The sequence below is a fragment of the Phoenix dactylifera genome, chromosome 16 (assembly GCF_009389715.1).
Source record: "Phoenix dactylifera cultivar Barhee BC4 chromosome 16, palm_55x_up_171113_PBpolish2nd_filt_p, whole genome shotgun sequence".
Classification (NCBI taxonomy): domain Eukaryota; kingdom Viridiplantae; phylum Streptophyta; class Magnoliopsida; order Arecales; family Arecaceae; genus Phoenix; species Phoenix dactylifera.
In genome coordinates, this window is record NC_052407.1 from 8,781,630 (window position 1) to 8,800,768 (window position 19,139).

The window sequence follows — 19,139 nt, forward strand, 5'->3', positions numbered from 1 at the left end:
AATCTAATTTTAGAACCTGATCCGACCCTATGGGTCCTCCCAAATGGGTTGTGCCACGGGTTAACCCGACCTATTTGCAGCATTAGCCCCCATGGACATCAATATGAGCTCTTCAAATGAAGATTTTATTTTGGTCCACATCCTCCCTTCAGCTTGCCTCTTCGCCCTCAATCGCTTCGAAGAGGCCGAGCCCCCACCAATCCTTCTCCCCACCACCCTTCTCAACACTCTCGTCGTCCTCTGATAATCCTTCTTCGTCGTCAACTATTGTCCTTTCTCTCTCCTTTTGCCACTGCACCACTGCCTTGTTGCCACGTCCACCGTTCGCGAAACCACGAATCACGTTGACCTTCTATCCATTGCGCTGGTAATTTCCTTGATCTTTTGGAGAGTATCTTTCAGAGAGGGGCGGAGAGGAGATGAGAATGGGTTTGGTCGGGCAAGCTACAAAAGATTAAAAATGATGTTAAGTCAGGTTCTCAGTCAGAGTTTAGAATGCACTAGGATGGATCATTGAGATTCAATAACAAAATTTGTATTCCAAATGATTCTAAATGAAAAAGAGAAATTATAGAAAAAACTCATAGCATAGAGTACATAGTGCGTCATGTGAGTACTAAGATATACAAATATTTGAAGAATATATTTTGGTGGAATAACATGAAGAGAGATTGCACATGTTCGTAGCACAATGTTTGACTTATCGGCATGTTAAAGTGGATCATCAGAGACCAACAGGGTTGTTGCATCCTTTTTCGATTCCTGAATAAAAGTGGGAGCACAGCACAATAGACTTCGTCTCTGGGTTGCCTCGTACTCCTAATGGTTATGATGCCATATGGGTAATTGTAGATAGATTGAGAAAATCAGCTCACTTTTTAGCATTTAAAATAAGAATGACATTAGAAAAGTTTGAAGAGTTTTATATTGAGCAGATAGTGAGGTTGCATATGTTAGATGTATGCCCTAGAAGCCAATTTTGGCTGACACATTATTAATTCTAGGACATAATTTGTACTTGACTTTATTATTATTGAATAAATGAAAGGCATCTTTTTTATTCATATTATTATTGTGTCTATGAATCGTCTAAAGAATTAATAAGATGATGATGCATATTCTCAAGAGTTGAGAATTTGAGCCATGTATCATTAGTGATTAATTTCTAAACGCTCCTGATCGATGGATCATCACGAGGACGGTGATCGATCCGATGAGATTAGTGCACACATTACTTTCCCTATGGATGGACGAGACTCAAGTCCACGGTGTAGGGACACTGAAGTAATAGTGCAGGTGCTTGTTTGAGAACAAGGGTACTGAGCGTGACCAATACAAGAAGTCACTTGGATGTCTATCCACTCGTCAGTGACTTGCTTGATGTTGCAGTAGTGTGACTGGTCCTTTGACCTACAATGCTTCGGCTACTCACAGTGAGGTTATTGTAGTTTGACTGCACACATACATGGTCTCTAGCCATATGGGTCCATGCAGTGTAGATTGGCTGCAGTAGGTTCACTGTAGGAGTAGGGTATGCACCAATAAGGAATCTATCGACCTTGATAGATAAGGAGAGATCCTATGTGATTTATAAGACTGAGTTCGTAAGACCTCGGCCGGGGCAGATTGCACAGTGGAGAAAGAGTTCTCCGCTCTCGAACTTAAGTCGAATAAATCTTGACATATGACAGACGAAGGGGTTTGACGAGTTATCCATGACCTCCATCTTGTAGGGATCTACGATAGAAGGACTGTATCACATGATAACTGCACCTAGAGGTTCATCATTCTATTCTACTGGATAGCCACTACATGCTGCTAGGTGTCACTGGTGGATGGTGGGACTCATAAGGATTATCTCGATGATCGATAAACCCTAATGAGTAGAGTTAGAATCGTTCCAATCCAGTAAAAGGAGTTTTCAATGTTATTCTGATAGAGATCACAATATATCTCACTACCAGTCAGAGTAGAACCTATGGGGTCACACACATAAGAAGCACTGACCGATCCGATGGTTGAATCGTGATTAGGAATCACAAGTAATCAATTCGATTGATAATAAGTTGAAGAAGGAACAAAGAAAATTAATTAATTGGACTTAGACACAAATCCTACTTCGAGTAGGATTCCTAGAGTCCTAATTGGATTAGGACTGGGAATCCTAATTGGAGTAGGACTGGGATTCCTACTTGGAGTAGGATTCCCACAATCCTAATTAGATTAGGATTTTGAATTCAATTTGGATTCCTACTTAGAATAGGATTCCTAGAAGTCCTAATTGGATTAGGACTTCGGATTCAAATAAGAGTCCTAATTGGATTAGGACTTCGGATTCAAATAAGAGTCCTAATTGGATTAGGATTTCTTAAGTCCTAATTAATTATTAATCTAACTAATCAACAAGACTCCTAATTGGATTAGGATTGAAGGGTTCAATTGAGTCATGGTTCATTAAGTTCTAATTAGATTAGAACTTACCTAGATTAAGCCCAAATTGGTTCACCTTTGGTCCAAGCCTAATTAGATTAGGACCAAACCATAAGAGGGACACCTAATCCTCCTTGGAGGAGGATTAGGTTAACCAAATAAGAGGGGCATGAGCCCCTCTCCTTTTTCTTGGTGCGGCATGAAGAGAGGGGGCCGGCGCCCCCTCTTTGGAAATTAGTCTAGGGCTCCTAAATTGTAGGAGCCCTAGATGGCTTTAAAAAGGGAGCAAGGGGCCGGCACCCTAATGAGTGAAAGCCCTCCTCCTTGCAGCCGTGGCCTCCCTCTCCTCCTTCTCCATCTTCAGCCGCAAGCAAGGGAAAGAAAAGGAAGATTGTTTGGTGGCCTCTTCCTCCTCCCTTCTTCCTTCCAACACAGGGAAAAGAAAGAAGGCTGCAGAGGCTTTGATCTTCTTCCTCTCTTCATCCTTCTTCCTCCTCCTCCCAAGCACAATCAAGGGTTGATTGAAAGGGAGAAAATCAGCCATCAAAGTTATCTCTGCAAGGGAGCTAGCACTCCGGGGAGATAGAAAGCTTAGATCAGTTTTCTGCTTCGTGTGGATACCCGTAGAGGCCGGGCACTTGAACGGCTTCAAGCGAACCTTCATCCAAAACCACGATCATCAGTTTGCGATGATCATCTACCCACACAAGGTGAAGATCTGATCTTCCTAAGTTTCTAAAAGTTTTAATTCTTATCTATCTATGAACTGTTTCTTGAAACACGTTCATGCGATGAACGTCGATCCCGCTTATGCCGATTCCGCTGCCATCTGAATTTTTTTTGAATTTTCTGCGGCATGGGCGGGTTCCCAACAGCATAGAGTTCTTGTATCCATTGTATCCGACAAGGACTCTTGTGGCTTTTTTTTGGGATAGTTTGCATAAAACTTTGGTCGAATTTGCATATAATAATAGTTACCAAGCAAGTAATTAGATGGCCCCTTATGAGGCTCTTTATGAAAGGAAGTACAGATCTCTTATTTATTGGGATAATATAAGTGAAAGAAGATTTATGGATTCTGAGAATGTTCAGCAAATAATAAAGAACATTTAGCTAATTAGAGAATGCCTCCGGATAGCTTAGAAGAGATTGTTCAGCAACGGATTTGCCAACTTCACTTAAAATTCTTAAATTAAAAAGCCGCGCCCATGCCCCTGCGGGTTCCCCACCCCTCCGCAGGCTCCGCCGCCCCTCCGCCCCTCCGCGGATCTCCGATGGCGGCCACAGGTCTCCTCTTTCTCTCTCTTCCCTGCGCTCTCTCTCGTTCTCTTTTTCTTCTCCGGCTCCGGCAGGAAAGAGCTGGCCGGTTTGTATCGGCTGGTTTCGGTACGAACCGGAACCGTACTGGTCCGGTAGGTGACCGATACGCCTACCGGTACCGGTACAGCGAACCTTGATCTAGATTAGTTTAGTTAGAACATTTTATTTGATTTGAATATTTCGACTTATGTCACTTTGGAGTAACTATAATGGTTTGTTTTAGATCATGATTAAATTAATTTACAAAAGATCAAAGAATTATTATTGCTTGGAGATTCTGATATGATTTGTAGCCTTGCATGCTTGCATAATTCGTCATGCAGGTATGCGTCATTTGTTACGCTTTGGGTTCGGGGCATGACACATGTGCTCTTGAGTTTTATTATTTTTTTGAGCTATCACTTTATCGCTCTTAGGAGATCTCCACTGAGAGTTTGCCTCACTTAGGCATCAGTGGGTGCCCTATTATTTACTTTCTAGCAAAAGAACTTTCGTATGTTTGCTGTTTCAAGTTGGATCCTGTGTTGGAGCAAAGGTTCGAGCAAGATCCCCATCACTCAACACTATCTCGAGAGCAACTAGCATTAGAGCCATCACCGCCCGAGCGTAGCAGCTGTCAAACTATTGTTACAGAGACAAGTGATGATCTTCGGCTTATCTTCACGATCTGAGAAGCCAATCACTCGAACTTTTCGGTAGCTCAGCTAGTGCAGTGCTTCAATCGGATCAATTTGAAGGTTGCGCATGTATTGTTGTCAAAATTTTGGTATCCTTGGGCCAAACCATGCTCATTTTCATTCAAAAAAAAAAAGTTGTTTTTTTGTGTATGAAGGTCTTTCTATTTCACTGGAGCTTAACATCAGATCTTTGCATGCTTGGGGCAAACCTACTTGGTACTCTTACTCTTGAAGCTTCCGACTTCTATTCAACAAAACATCTAATAGAGCTACCACAAATTTTTAAGACAAGCTCTAGTTAAATTATTCCTTGTTTTGTCATTGTGAAAACTGTTTAAGTGCCTTTTTTTCTCTAAATAGTTTTGAAGATGTAGTCAAGCACTGGAGAGACTGGCATAAAAAATAAAGGGTTGGTCGAGATCAAACACCCGCACAAAAGTGATATCACTTACTAGGATGCTGGTAGTGTAAGCTTCGTCAATGACCCTGCAAATCCTAGCCCCTCCAACTGAGCTCGGTCGCTCGGAAGTGTAGCACAATGGACGAGCTCACAGGCGACCTTGCTAGACTCTAGTGCCATGTCATCCTTGAATAATTAAGACCCAAGCTGGAACGGCCTTCTGCCGGGCTCGGAGGAAGCGGGATGGACTTTGGAAGAGGTTGCGGCCCTAGAAGAAGATGGGAACTCAAAAGAAGACGGAGCCCCGAGCCCGCTCCTCGACTCGGGACCCGATTGGCGCGACCGGACGACCTTGCGGACATTCCGAGCCCACCATCAGGCACTGCAATAGACTGCTCCATTATGCCCCCTTCTACGATCAGTGGGGACAGCTCGACCTCTACTGGTAGGACCTGCTCGGGCCCAAGCCGAGCAGGTTCAGCGATGACGACCCCAAGCTCGCCCCGCTCAACGCCAGAGCTCGAGGCAGCCCAGGCTTTCTTCGACTATTGCTCGGGCCGAGCTCCATCTGAGGCGGTCGCCCTCTTGTGGCACTTGGCTATCAAAGTCTCAGTGTCAAAAATCATCCCTGCAATTTCTGACAACGGAACTTAGTCAAAATTCATATAAAGGGGGAAGAAAAAGAAAAGAAATGACTGCATTGCCCTTGCCCCTGGGATGAGCCGAGCTCAAGCCGACATTCAACAAGGCCTCCTCGCTAAGCAAGTCGGAGAGCCCTGAAGTTTCTCCCAGGCCGAGTAGCGTGTCTAAAGTCGCCTGCTCGAGCTGTGATAACTTGGGGAGTTTATTATTGATGGTGGCTCGCGGTGAGCCCCAGGTCAGGTCGAACCCCCACGACCGCTCGGAGGAAAGAAAGAAAAACTTGTACTTCTACCCATGAATGGAGGAAGGGGTGCCTCGAAAGAGTATGCGGCCTTTTCGAAAGGAGAAGTACCACCATCCTTTGTCTGTAGGATTGCCTTTTAATACAAAGCAACTCCGAAATACGTGCACCGAGGAGAGGAGGTCATGTGCAAGGTAGAGAGCAAGGAAACCAATTATCATTCTTCACGAGTTCGAAGCGAGCTGCGCAAGGATTAGGCGATAAGTCGCCTAAAACTCGTTCGCGAACCCGTGTAGAGGAAACCTCAATCCTGCTCGGAGTGTTTCTACATACACCCCGATCCGACCTCTAGGAGGGTCGGCGACTCGCGCCCTAGGCTCTGGAAGCTCTAGGGTGAACTCACGAGGAATGAAGAACCGAGCCCGAATCAGGCCTAGCTCTTCTTCACTTATGTTCGAGTCGGTCCCATACGGACCATGATTCACCTCAAGCTCGGCTTCCTCCTTCGTCGAAGAAATCCGAGTTTGGGATGGATCCATGCTAAGCATGAGGGCTCTCGAGAGCAATCCCATTGCTTTGCTCATGAAAAATTAAAGCAAAAGAAGACAGAAGAAAAAAGGCTCCTCCGAGCGATCGAGAAGGATGAAGACGCCTACCTAAGGTTTCACCAGAAAGAAAAATGAAGAAAAAGAGGAGAGCTGCCGGAAACTGAGAATAGAGTTTGCCGTGAAGTTCGCTGAGAAGCTCCAAAAATGGTCCGAAAGCCTCCCAGAAAGCTCAACGACGATGAAGGCAGCCGGAAAGAAGAGGGGAGCAAGAGATCAAATAAGGGCCCTTGGCGTCTCTCTAAGTTATATAGCCTACTTCAATGGCTCTGATCGGGTTCCCCATGCGACCAAGTAGCCGGATCTCGCCGCGTGGCGGGCCCAGGAGCCATTACAGCAAATCTTTCCAGATCCGGTGCTAAAGGTCGATCAAATAAATGCCTCGAAAGACGAGGCATTAATGATTGGCCCCTCACGTTCCATTCAGCGACACCTAGAAAAGAAGCGCGCATGCAATATATTAAAGAGCTCTCATGGCCGCTCCCACTTCTATTGACGTAGCAGCCTAATCCACTAAAGCTCGGCTCGCAACCTGAAGTGATCAGCCCCCAATAATGCCAAGTACACCCAGTTCGGTGCGCACGTCTTCGTGAGCACTTGGCTATGACGTAGGACGACCAACAGTCCAGCTACTCCCTTCGCCCAAGCCAAAGACCAACTCAACCTCGGAAGTCGGAGAGCAAATGATGGGGGGCAAAATGGATCGTCCTGCTCACAATGTGGGACCACCCAATTTCAACCTAATAAGACAGCACCGAGCAGGCCAGACCTCGGTCCCTCTAAGAGCCAGTCCGACCTCAGACCTCGCCGAAGGCCAAGTCGACCTCGACCGGATCTCTCCGCTGCTACGACCTACAGCAACCTCTTCTGACGCTTGTAATGACGTCTCAGGCCCGAGCTCGGAGCGCCCTGCTGTGTCGACTACAAGCCAAAGAGCTCCAACCTCAGGACTATACACCGGCCCGCTGTGACCGAGCTCGGGGCGCTTTAATACTCGACGACATCTCTGCCCTTATATTCGCCGGCACACTCCGGCCAAGCTTGGGGCACGCTACTAAGCAAACCTCACTCGGGGAGGCTAGGCCGGCCTTAGTGCCCGCCGATCTCACTAAACATATGTCGCGGCCCCTAAATCGGCCCGACCTCAATGCTCACTAAGTTGACCTCGCCGAGTATATGCTACAGCCTCCAAGCGAGCCCGACCTCGCCCAGCACTCACTGCATCATATTTCACTTAATGGCCACATCAAACATGTCAATAAAGGACTACGTCTTACTGCCCCAGCCATGCCTGCTGAGAAGGGCCACGCCCTGCAGCACATGCCAATGCCATACTGTGCGCAGGGACAACCCATGCCGTGTTCCTCAAGTAAGTTGTGGCTACGTGCAGCCACCTAGGCACCGCGGAGACTATAAATTGCCCCATCTGGTAACACCTAAACAATCTCTCTCTCTCTCAGCCAACAATACACTCCACGCTAACTTAAGTATCGGAGGGCTCTCACCGAAAACCCTGGTGAGATTTTGTGCAGGTATGCCGGCGCACGAGAGGTGGCTTTCCTTTCTCTCCTCCGACTGACAGCTCCCCTGGCTCCCTCGGCATGGTTACTCTTAGGCCATGTTTAAACCACAACAACGGGCAACCTTCTCTTCTATCATACCATCGTGCTTCCAGTTTGCCTTTAACTTTGCCCTATATTCTTTCTACTTGCGGTTGACAGACTTCAACACCCAATCATGACCCTCTTTAGGGAGCAAAAACTTATCCTACACCAAAGTAAAGAATATTATAACAATGTTAAATCAAAAAATAAAATTAAGATAGTAAGCAAATTCAATTCTTTACCTCAATAACTCTAAGAAGCTCAACCTTATACGAAGGTTGCATTTCATTCCATTTTATATAGTTGAGTAGACACAACTGAACCTTCCACGCAACCGATCCTAGAAAAATCAATAAAATGCTTGCATTCCTCTTGATTGGCTGCCCCAGTTGATTGCAATGGGCGACAATCTTCTCATCCTCACATAGGCTCCACACGTCCCGTACTCGAGCGAGTCCTCGTGTCTTTCACTGGAGCTTAACATCAAATCTTTGCATGCTTGGGGCAAACCTACTTGGTACTCTTGCTCTTGAAGCTTCCCACTCCTATTCAACAAAACATCTAATAGAGCTACCACAAATTTTTAAGACAAGCTCTAGTTAAATTATTCCTTGTTTTGTCATTGTGAAAACTATTTAAGTGCCTTTTTTTTCTTCTCTAAGCAGTTTTGAAGATGTAGTCAAGCACTACATAAACAGAAGTATTATTTTTTATATTGTTCAACTTCATTACACTTAGGCACCTCCACATCCTTTCAAATTCTTATTTTCTTGAGGGAATTGCACACCTAATTAAGGCTAATGAAGACAATGATTAACACAGTCGCTAGTTCTGAAATCAACCCCATGACCTTAAGGTCACCAGCAAAACTTTCAACCAGATTAGTCATGAGTTTGACACTTTATATATATATATGTGCAATATTTTTGAAGCTTTGTTTTCCTACGCCATGCGGAAGTTTCCTTGCACAGATCAACCATGCAGGTGGACGATCAGAAGGTCTCGATGATTTTTTTTAGGATTCTTTGTAGAGCAAATTAAAGTCCTCTCAAAATGTTTGAATCCATGAATATACGGTGGGTACAGAGTGAAAATTAGTTGGAAACAGAAGCCAACGGCACAAGTCAACAAAAAGCTTCAGGCAACACCCATCCAACCTACGAACAGCAATAGGAGGGGCCTTTCTCATTGTCATATCTCCCTATTTAGCAACCCGGCCCCCTGTGTCTCGAAGAAAAAAAAATCAAAGACTAAAGAAAAATACTAGGCGTCTAAAAGGTGAAGACTAGTTCCTTAAAACCATCACAAGAAGAAATTTTCTATCTAATAATTGTCAAATTTTCTATTTAATATCCAACACAAAAGTATCCGGATTACACACATCCACCAATAAATTATCAAGAAATTTTTTATTCCGTGGGGTTATCAAATGATGCCTCTTTCTCCAGCGGAGGGGGATGGGATCGGCTGGTCGGCGCCGCAGAGGAGGGAGGAGGAGAGGAGGTTGTGGATGCGTGGTCGCATGGCATGGAGAGAATGGAGGAGGAGAGGAGCTTGGCGTCGGATGTCGCTCGGTGCCGGAGAGGACAAGGGTAGCTAGGGCTTAATCGAGGATGCCTATCGAATAAGGAGGAAGGGGGGCAGCTGCTGGTTTTGTTGGGGATTGGCTTCTGATGATGCTTATAAGTGTTGTCTTAAGCCGTTAGTACGACGACGCTTATTAGCGTCGTCTATTGCCGACGCTTGGGAAAAACATTGGCAAAAAAATGTCAGTAAAACCGACTTTTTATGTAGTGATATTTTATTTTTATCTTTATACTTTATCCTATAAATAGGAGTAACTTAGATCTTCTACGGTAGCCTAGAACTACACCCTTATAGTAGTCTAGCGCTGCATTTTTATCCTAACCCAGTGATACAATCTTTTACTGTAGCTTAGCGCTATACCCCTATCTAGATCTATCTCTTGGACCCATGTTACTCTATATCCTTTTTTTGATCAACATCTTTCTTAGTAGTTTAATGCCGGTAGCATGCCCATGCATACATCCAGATATCATCGGAGCAAGCTTGGTGTTGCGCCCTCTACTTTGACTAACTGAGTTTTTTTGGAGATCCCGAGTTTTTGGGCCCGCTCGGAATGGGAAGGAAAAGGCAGCAATGGTGGTATAACGTGCCGTTTGGGGTCAATCCCTCCAGTTATCTCCTCTGCCAAACGCTCGCTCAAAATGACGCTTTCTAGAGAGATAGGGAAGAGCGGTATTTAATTAAAATTTATAAAACTTAACACAATCATATGTCTCAGGATTTGAACATGGTAATCTTATTGGGGTAAAGGCACATGACACTTAATATAAAGACAATTAAATAACATTTAAAGGTATATACCAGCAAGACAATGTTGAAGTCAACCTAGTTTGTAGGCTAAAGAAAGTTTTAGCCATAATCATCCACCATTAATACATGTACATAATGCAGTTCTAGCACAATTACAGAGCAAAATTTAAATGCTATTACGAGTTCGATAACTAGTACTTTGCTCAAGAATATTGGTGTGGTTAAGTTCAAGCTTGCGAATAGATCGGAGCTGGAAGTCAGCAATCCCACAATTATTCGATTGGGAACATCTCTGGATTGGATATTTCTTAAGTTAGATCACCAGATTTTCATTCAAAGCATCTTCTATGTATATCCTCATGTTTTACACGCAAACCATGCTGAATGCATAAGTTTCTTGTTTTAACAAATGAGCTGTCTGTGGTACAGAAGTTATTGGACGATATCGCTGATTGAGCGGACCCATGACGCATGGATCTATTTTTGGTGATTTACCTATTTGGTGTCTGGTGATTTTGGTGATTGTAATCAATGGGATTGTTTTTCCTTTTACTTTGGCAACATAATAGGAACTGTTTCCTTGATTTATGGGAGCCGTTCCTTCTCCCTCTTCTCCTACTTTTGCCTATAAGAGAGAGGAGAACTATAGCCCTGAAAACATAATAAAAAGGTGTGAGGGATTTCTACTGTGGACGTAGGCTTACTGCAGCCGAACCACATTATCTCTTGGTCTCTACTCTTTCTCTCTTCCTCCTCCTTTCCATTACAATCTAATTTAGATTCTAACATGGTATCAGAGCATTGATATCACACCCATGCGCATGGCTCTCATGGCCAAAAACAAATTTGGTTTCGGCGATGGAACCATCAGGAAGCCTGATTCATCCGATGCTAAAGCCTCATAGTGGGAGCAATGCAACCGAATGGTATACTCCTGGATTCTGAATTCGGTGCATCATGACATAGCCAATAGCGTGATGTATGTCGAGAAAGCCAGCGAGGTATGGAGTGAACTCAACGACCGTTTCTCCTAACAAAACGCTCCTCGTATATTCCAACTCTCTCGGGTTATCGCTACTTATCAACCAGGTACTTCTCCCATTGCTACTTATTTTACTGGCCTAAAGGCATTATGGGATGAACTATCTTCCTATAGCACTATTCCATCTTGCACCTGCAGTTCCTCGAAGGAACTCACAGCTATTCAACAATGAGAAATGGTGATGCAATTTCTTATGGGCTTGAATGAAAGCTACAATGCCATATGTAGTCAGATCCTCTTGATGGATCCTCTTCCCACTGTTAGCCGTGCATATTCCCTGTTACTTCAGGAGGAACGGCACCGCAATTTGCATTTGGTTACTTCTTCTACTGATGCTGCTGCACTTTCTGTTGGTCATCCTCCTATTTCAAAAAACGTACCTTGTATTGTGATCATTGCAAGAGGACCAAGTATACGATTGATCGATGTTTTCTTCTCCATGGATTTTTCAATAAAAATAATGGGCATCGATAGCAAGGGAGGAATAAATCGTCTCCTTCCAATCAGCGCAGCCAGCAAGCTTCTGCTTCTTTGGACACTACCACTAAAGGCCACGCTCATGGGGAGCCCTTCACTCCAAATCAGTATCAGCAGTTGATGGCCCTTCTCTCTACCATGGCTCCTACTACTTCATCTAACCCAGCAGCCAATGTTTCTGGTAATATCTCTTGTCTCTCTGCTTTGATTTCTTCATATTGGATTATTGATACAGGGGCTACACATCATATGGCTTGCTCCAAGTCCTCCTTTGTCACATTAACACCACAATCTACCATTGCTCCTGTCACTTTACCAAATGGTCAGACTGCAAATATCTCTTTTACATGAACTGTTATTTTACCTAATGGGCTTCGCCTAGATGATGTTCTTTATATCCCTTCCTTTAATCTAAATTTACTTTCTATTTCTCATCTCACACATACTTTTCCTTGCCTTGCAATTTTTCATCCTGATCATTGTCATATTCAGGACCTTCAATCGAAAAGAACGATTGGAGTGGGTAGACTACATGGAGGACTTTATATCCTGGATTTACCACTTGCATATCTTGCTTCTTCCACACCGCCCAGCACCTTCGACCGTTGGCATTGGCGTCTCGGACACCCTTCTCTTCAGCGTCTACAGCTTTTGTCTAAATCTATTCCTAATATTTCTTTTTCTAAGAATTGTATTTGCGACATTTGTCCTTTAGCCAAACAAACTAGATTACCTTTTCCTTCTAGTTCTATTTCTACTACTCATGTTTTTAGTTTACTTCATTGTGATATTTGGGGTGGTTATCAAACCGCTTCCCTCTCAGATGCACATTATTTTTTAACCATTGTTGATGATTTTTCTTGTGCTACATGGGTATTTTTAATGCGTCATAAATCTGGAACTCAATCTCTTCTCCGCCACTTTCTTTCTTTTGTCAAAACACAATTTCATACTTATGTTCAAACCCTTCGCACTGACAATGGCTAGGAATTTCTCGCCAATGACCTTCAACAATTTTTTAAGGAATATGGGCTTGTCCACCAACGCACTTATGTTCACACTAGCCAACAAAATGGTGTTGTAGAACGCAAGCATCGCCACGTACTTGAGGTGGCACGAGCACTTCGTTTTCAAGCCCATCTACCTCTTTCTTTCTGGGGCGATTGCGTCCTTACTGCCACATATCTGATAAACAAAATTTCTACTCTTCTATTATCTAGGAAAAGCCCCCATGAGATTCTTTTTGGCTCGCCCCGCTCCTACAGTCATTTGTGTGTCTTCGGGTGTCTCTGTTATGGTCGAAATTCCCAAATCTCTCATAAGTTTGATACCTGATCCTAGCCTGGCATCTTTATTGGTTATCCTCTCGGGCAAAAGGGATACCGTATTTATGACTTAGAGTCAAAAAGCATATATGTCAGTCGTGATGTGGTTTTTCACGAACACATTTTTTCTTTTCAAACTCTTGCACCTGAGCATTCCTCTGTCATGCCACGTCCCATTCCTGATGCTTCTGATTCGCCAGTGCCTTCAACACCCACTATTACTGATTCTATTTCAAACCCTATTACAACTCAAGACAATTCTTTCCCTCTGGTTGAACCCACATCCACCCCATCCCAAGATGAAACCAAAGCACCTCCCTCTCTCCTAACTCGCCAGTCTACTCGCCTATCCAAAACCTTGTTTACCTCCAGGATTTCGAATACTCCATTGCTGGGAAACCCAACTCCTCCTCTTCCTCTACTGCTCACCCACTTTCTCATTGTCTCTCTTATTCTCGACTCTCACCTCCTCACCGAGCATTTGTGGCGGCTCTCACATCCTCTATCACACCCGCTACCTTCACTCAGGCCAACAAACACTCACATTGGCGGGCTGCCATGGATATTGAACTTAAAGCATTAGCTGACAATAACACTTGGCGTTTAACCATCCTTCCTCCGGGCAAGCATGCCATCGGATGCAAATGGGTTTACAAGACCAAATATAAGCCAGATGGTTCTATCAAACACTATAAAGCGCGACTTGTTGCTAAAGGTTATACTCAATTGGAGGGTCTGGACTATCATGAAATGTTCGCACCTGTTGCCAAACTCACTACTGTTCGCTGTCTTTTAGCTCTTGCTTCCATTAAGCACTGGCCGCTATACCAATTGGATGTGCACAATGCCTTCCTTCATGGCGATTTAGAGGAAGAGGTCTACATGTAACTACCGCCTGGTCTCTCCACCATTCATCCTAGCTACTTTGGTTTGCAAGTTAAACAAATTGCTCTATGGTTTAAAGCAGGCTTCTCGAAATTGGTTTTCCAAACTCTTGACTGCATTTATATGCTTTTGGTTTTCTTCATTCCAAAGCTGACTATTCTCTTTTCAGCAAATTTTCTAAGAATGGTTGTGTCCATGTTTTGGTTTATGTGGACGATATTGTTGTCACCGGTGACGATGCGCAAGCCATTACTCTTCTGAAGCAATTTCTCAATACTCGCTTTCACATGAAGGACTTGGGCACTTTAAAATATTTTCTAGGCATTGATGTTGCCCGCTCCACCAAAGGTATATTTCTCAATTAGCGAAAATATATACTTGACCTATTAGATGATGTCGGCATGCTTGGCACTCATCCCGTCGACTTTCCCATGGAGCAGAACTTGAAGCTTTCCGATACTGATGGCACGCCTATGTCAGATCCATCTCTTTATCGTCGTCTTGTTGGCCGGCTCATCTACCTGACAATTACTCGACCTAGCATTACTTATTCAGTTCCCATACTCAGTCAGTTTATGCATCGTCCGCTTCAGCCACACTACAGTGTTGCTCTTCGGCTTCTCCGATATCTCAAAAGATCTCCTGGCAAGGGTATTTTATTTCCATCTACTGGCTCTCTTTATATCACTGGCTATTGTGACTCTGATTGGGCTAGTTGTCCAATGACTAGGCGATTTACTAGTGGCTATACTACCATGCTTGGTTCCACACCACTTTCATGGAAAACAAAGAAACAAACAACAGTTGCCAGATCCTCCTGTGAAGCTGAATACCTCTCTATGGCTCTTCTTTGTTGTGAGTTCACTTGGCTTAAGTCCCTCCTCACATATCTTCGGATTCCTCATCATGAGCCTATCACTATTCATTGCGATAATCAATCTGCATTGCATATCGCTTCCAACCCAGTTTTCCATGAAAGAACGAAACATATCGAATTGGACTGTCATTTTGTCCATGAAAAGCTACACGCTGGTCTCATCAAACCATCATATTCGCCTACTAAAAGTCAACTAGCAGATGTGTTTACTAAAGTGCTTGGTCACGACAGATTCTTAAATATCATCTGCAAGTTAGGCATGTCTGACATATTTTCCTCTGTCCAACAACCTGCTCCAACTTGAGGGGGGGTATTGGACGATATCCCTGATTGGGCGGATGCGTGACGCATGGATCTATTTTTGGTGATTTACCTATTTGGTGTCTGGTGATTTTGGTGATTGTAATCAATATGATTGTTTTTCCTTTTACTTTGGCAACATAATAGGAATTGTTTTCTTGATTTATGGGAGCCGTTCCTTCTCCCTCTTTCCCTACTTTTGCCTATAAGAGAGAGGAGAACTATAGCCCTAAAAACATAATAAAAAAGTGTGAAGGATTTCTACTGTGGACGTAGGCTTACTACAGCCGAACCACATTATCTCTTGGTCTCTACTCTTCCTCTTTTCCTTCTCCTTTCTATTACAATCTTCTTTAGATTCTAACAGAAGTCATGATCCCTAATAATGATGCAAGTAGGCTACTTCATAAGGTGCATAAATATGCGATCATCTCTTGCCTCAGCCGCGCCGAAATCTAGGAAGCAAGAGAGAACCGGAATTCTACTTGGAATTCTACTTCATAAGGTGCATGGTCCTTCTGGAATCTGGACCCAGCTTCTGATTCTGCTTTTCCAGGCTAATGCTTATCCTCTTCGACCGCTTATCGTCTGGTCAACAACAGCGAACCAAAGCCAAGAACCCGACCACCCGCGCCCGTTATGAAGACATGCGACGTGTCTGGGGCTCGAGACCGCCAAGGTAGACCCAACGCCTCCAAACTCCATCGCGTAAGAGCCCGCGTCACGCTAATATTTTATTATTTCCTGGCAGTAAATCGTCCACCAGAATCACGCTGGTTGCTGCAGGCCTGCGTATGTGCTGACGTTTGCATGCAGAGTGTGACGTAACTTTCACAACGTGACCCAGGACCGGCCCCTAGGAATTTGCTCCCAAGCATACCGCTATATATAGGAATAGGATCATAGATATGATCATCAGGTGCACACGCCTCTCAAATCATCCCAATACAATATTACAATTCCTTTGGTTTTCGTACGAGAAAATCATTTACTCTTCTGGTCCCGGTTAACCGTTGGTCGTGGCCATGGAAACGCTGTCCTACATCTCCCTCACCCTTGCTCTCCTCCTCTTCATCAAACTTTTATTGTTCCCCAGGAATGGGAAAAACTTCCCTCCAAGCCCTCCGTCGCTCCCCTTCATAGGTCACCTTTATCTCTTCAAGAATCCCCTCCATCGCGCCCTCGCTCGCGTTGCCGATCGTTATGGCTCCGTTCTCCTCCTCCATTTTGGCTCCCGCCCGGTCCTCGTCGTCTCCTCGCCCTCCGTCGCCCAGGAGTGCTTCACGACCAACGACATCACTTTTGCCAACCGCGCCCACCTCCCCTCGTCAAAGCACATCAAGAATAGCAACATGGGTCTTGGCTCCTCTGACTACGGGCCCCATTGGCGCAATCTCCGCCGCATCGCCACCGTCGACGTCCTCTCCAACCACCGCCTTCTCTCCTCCTCCGATGTAAGGGCTGCGGAGGTGCGACTCCTGGCCCGCCAACTCTTCCGAAAGTGTGGGGCCGGAGCGGAGGGGTTTGCGAAGGTGGAGTTGAAGTCGAGGCTTTTCGAGTTGGCTCTGAACGTGATAATGATGTTGATTGCTGGGAAGAGGTACTACGTTGAGGAGGGGGAGGTCTCGCAGGAGGCGAGGCAGTTTAGGGAGACGGTGGAGGAAACCTTCATGCTTGGTGGTGCGACGAAACTACGGGATTTCTTGCCGGTGCTAAGGTTGTTCGATTACCAAATGAAGAAGAAGTTGGTGAGGTTGGAGAAGGCGAGGAGTGAGTTCATGCAGAGACTGATAGATGGGGAAAGAAAGGAGTGCAAGGAGGACGGAGGAGAAACAAAGAAAAAGACAACTATGATTGCTCATCTGTTATCGTTGCAAAAGACGGATCCCGAGAACTATACCGACCAGACAATCAAAGGGCTTATCACGGTAAGTAGGCATGAGAAAAATCTCTCTTCCTCTAGCTGTAGGTTTATGAATGAACGCAAGAGAAAAAGAGAAAAATAGAATTTTTAAACAAATTTTTCGCATACATATCCTTGCAAATATATATAGATTATTCTGCACGACCATCTCGTGTTTTTGAAACGCTACTCCTTCACTAGCATTTTCGCTGTCATTATGAATAAGCAGCGAGTCTACATGCCGGTTACCCTATTCGTAATCACTATTCTTGAAGAAGTTATACAAAAACAAAGTTAGGCTAAATATTTTCAAATCTATTTATAATCGAAAAAGGTGATTTTCATTCGATGCTTAAAATTGTTATTTACCGATCATTTTGATTGTCAAAATTTTTATAGAAGCCAGACTCGTTGCTATATGCATGCACGTATGCATTGTTTTTTATATAATATTTTTTAATAATCACTATTTACAATGTATCCATCCATACATACATACATATGTGAAGCATAAATACATACATACATGCATAGATGTAAAAGCTTCTTTTTAAATTGATAATAGATAAATGCTTTCCCACTTTCATTTACTACTGTCATTGTTTCTTCAAAAACGCTCGAGAACTAAATATAATTGCATTTACAAAAATGTATATGCACATAAAAGCTCACTAAAGAGGACAATTTTAATTAAGAGTCCACTGAAGGTGGGAAGTGAGGGTTCACTTAAGAGTTTGCTTCATTTGGTACTTTGATTTCTCTGTCTCGATATGTAAAAATGTTGTGATGACTGATTCCATTCCTGCCTCCAGAGTTTATTCCTAGCAGGAACAGATACTTCATCTAGTACTATTGAATGGGCAATGTCACTCCTACTCAACAATCCAGAGAAATTGCAGAAGGCTCAGGCTGAGATTGATGAGCGTGTCGGAAACGAGCGCCTGCTAGAAGAATCGGATGTTTCTAATCTTCCATACCTCCACTGTATCATCAGGGAAACTCTTCGGATTTGCCCCGCTGGCCCACTCCTCCTGCCTCATGAATCAACAAACGAGTGTGTCGTCGGGGGCTTCAACGTTCCACGTGGAACCATGCTACTGGTTAATGCACACTACATTCATAGGGACCCTAAGGTGTGGGAGGAACCTACAAAGTTCAAGCCTGAGAGATTTGAGGATGGCGAGGATGAAGGGAAGCTGATGATCCCGTTTGGGATGGGAAGGAGGAGGTGCCCGGGGGAAGGCCTGGCGATGAGAGAGGTTGGCCTAACACTTGGGACCTTGATCCAATGCTTTGAGTGGAAGAGGGTGGGAGAAGAACAGCTGGACATGACCGAAGGTTCCGGGCTGACCATGCCCAAGGCCGTTCCACTAGAAGGAATGTATCGTCCACGCCGTGCCATGGTTCGCGTTCTTTCAGGACTTTGAGTCGTTGGGATGTACATTTTTGTGTGATTGATTCAGTATAGCCAAGTAGATTTATTTTATGTTTGATACTACCACTCCCTCGAGCCCGTGCCTGTACGGAAGATCTGTCAAGGGAAATAATAAAGATATCTAATGCCACCTTTGATTTATGTACAACCTCGATCGTTGCCTCTTTTGTTAGGGCAAGAGATGGAGAAGGCTGAATAAAGGTTGTTCCTTCAGATTAATATATTGCCACGTTCTTTCATTTGACGGTTCCTGCAAAGATGATAAGATATTGTAGGTATAGTTGTTTCAGATCCCAAAGTCTCGAAGCTTTGACGGTGGACGACACACCAACTAGGTTAAAGCTACTAGCGATTCTTGAATCCCATTTTTTGCAATAATTACTTAAATATGTGCATGAATAATTTTTAAATCATTTGTACATATTAACTAAGTTAAAGCTACTAGCGATCGAGCTCAAATTTCATCGTTTGCAGTCAAACGGAAAGTTTTTTTTTTCAGATAGAACTTTGACTAGACATAGCTCTCTATTCGAGAAAAATCAGATAAAGCGAGAAAAGACAGAGTTGATGTGGAAATCGGAATCCACCTTCTCAAGATTTTTAGCTTTTTCTAGAAGATTTCTACTAGAAATATTTATT

At 44.0% G+C, this 19,139-nt stretch overlaps 1 protein-coding gene across 1 annotated transcript; it reads left to right on the forward strand.

The window, feature by feature from the left end:
- Positions 1-16,082: 16,082 nt before the first annotated feature.
- Positions 16,083-18,739, forward strand: LOC103700831 (cytochrome P450 81Q32-like). Its single transcript, XM_008782709.4, has 2 exons — positions 16,083-17,090; positions 17,878-18,739. Exons 1-2 carry the CDS (start codon positions 16,188-16,190, stop codon positions 18,490-18,492), a joined length of 1,518 nt encoding a protein of 505 aa, XP_008780931.2. The 5' UTR covers positions 16,083-16,187; the 3' UTR covers positions 18,493-18,739.
- The last annotated feature ends 400 nt before the right edge of the window (positions 18,740-19,139 follow it).

Bases quoted from the DNA above. Each gene is read 5' to 3' on its own strand.
- LOC103700831 (XM_008782709.4), top strand. From the start codon at position 16,188: ATGGAAACGCTGTCCTACATCTCCCTCACCCTTGCTCTCCTCCTCTTC. The intron at 17,091-17,877 runs GTAAGTAGGCAT...TCCTGCCTCCAG, and splicing joins CAATCAAAGGGCTTATCACG to AGTTTATTCCTAGCAGGAAC.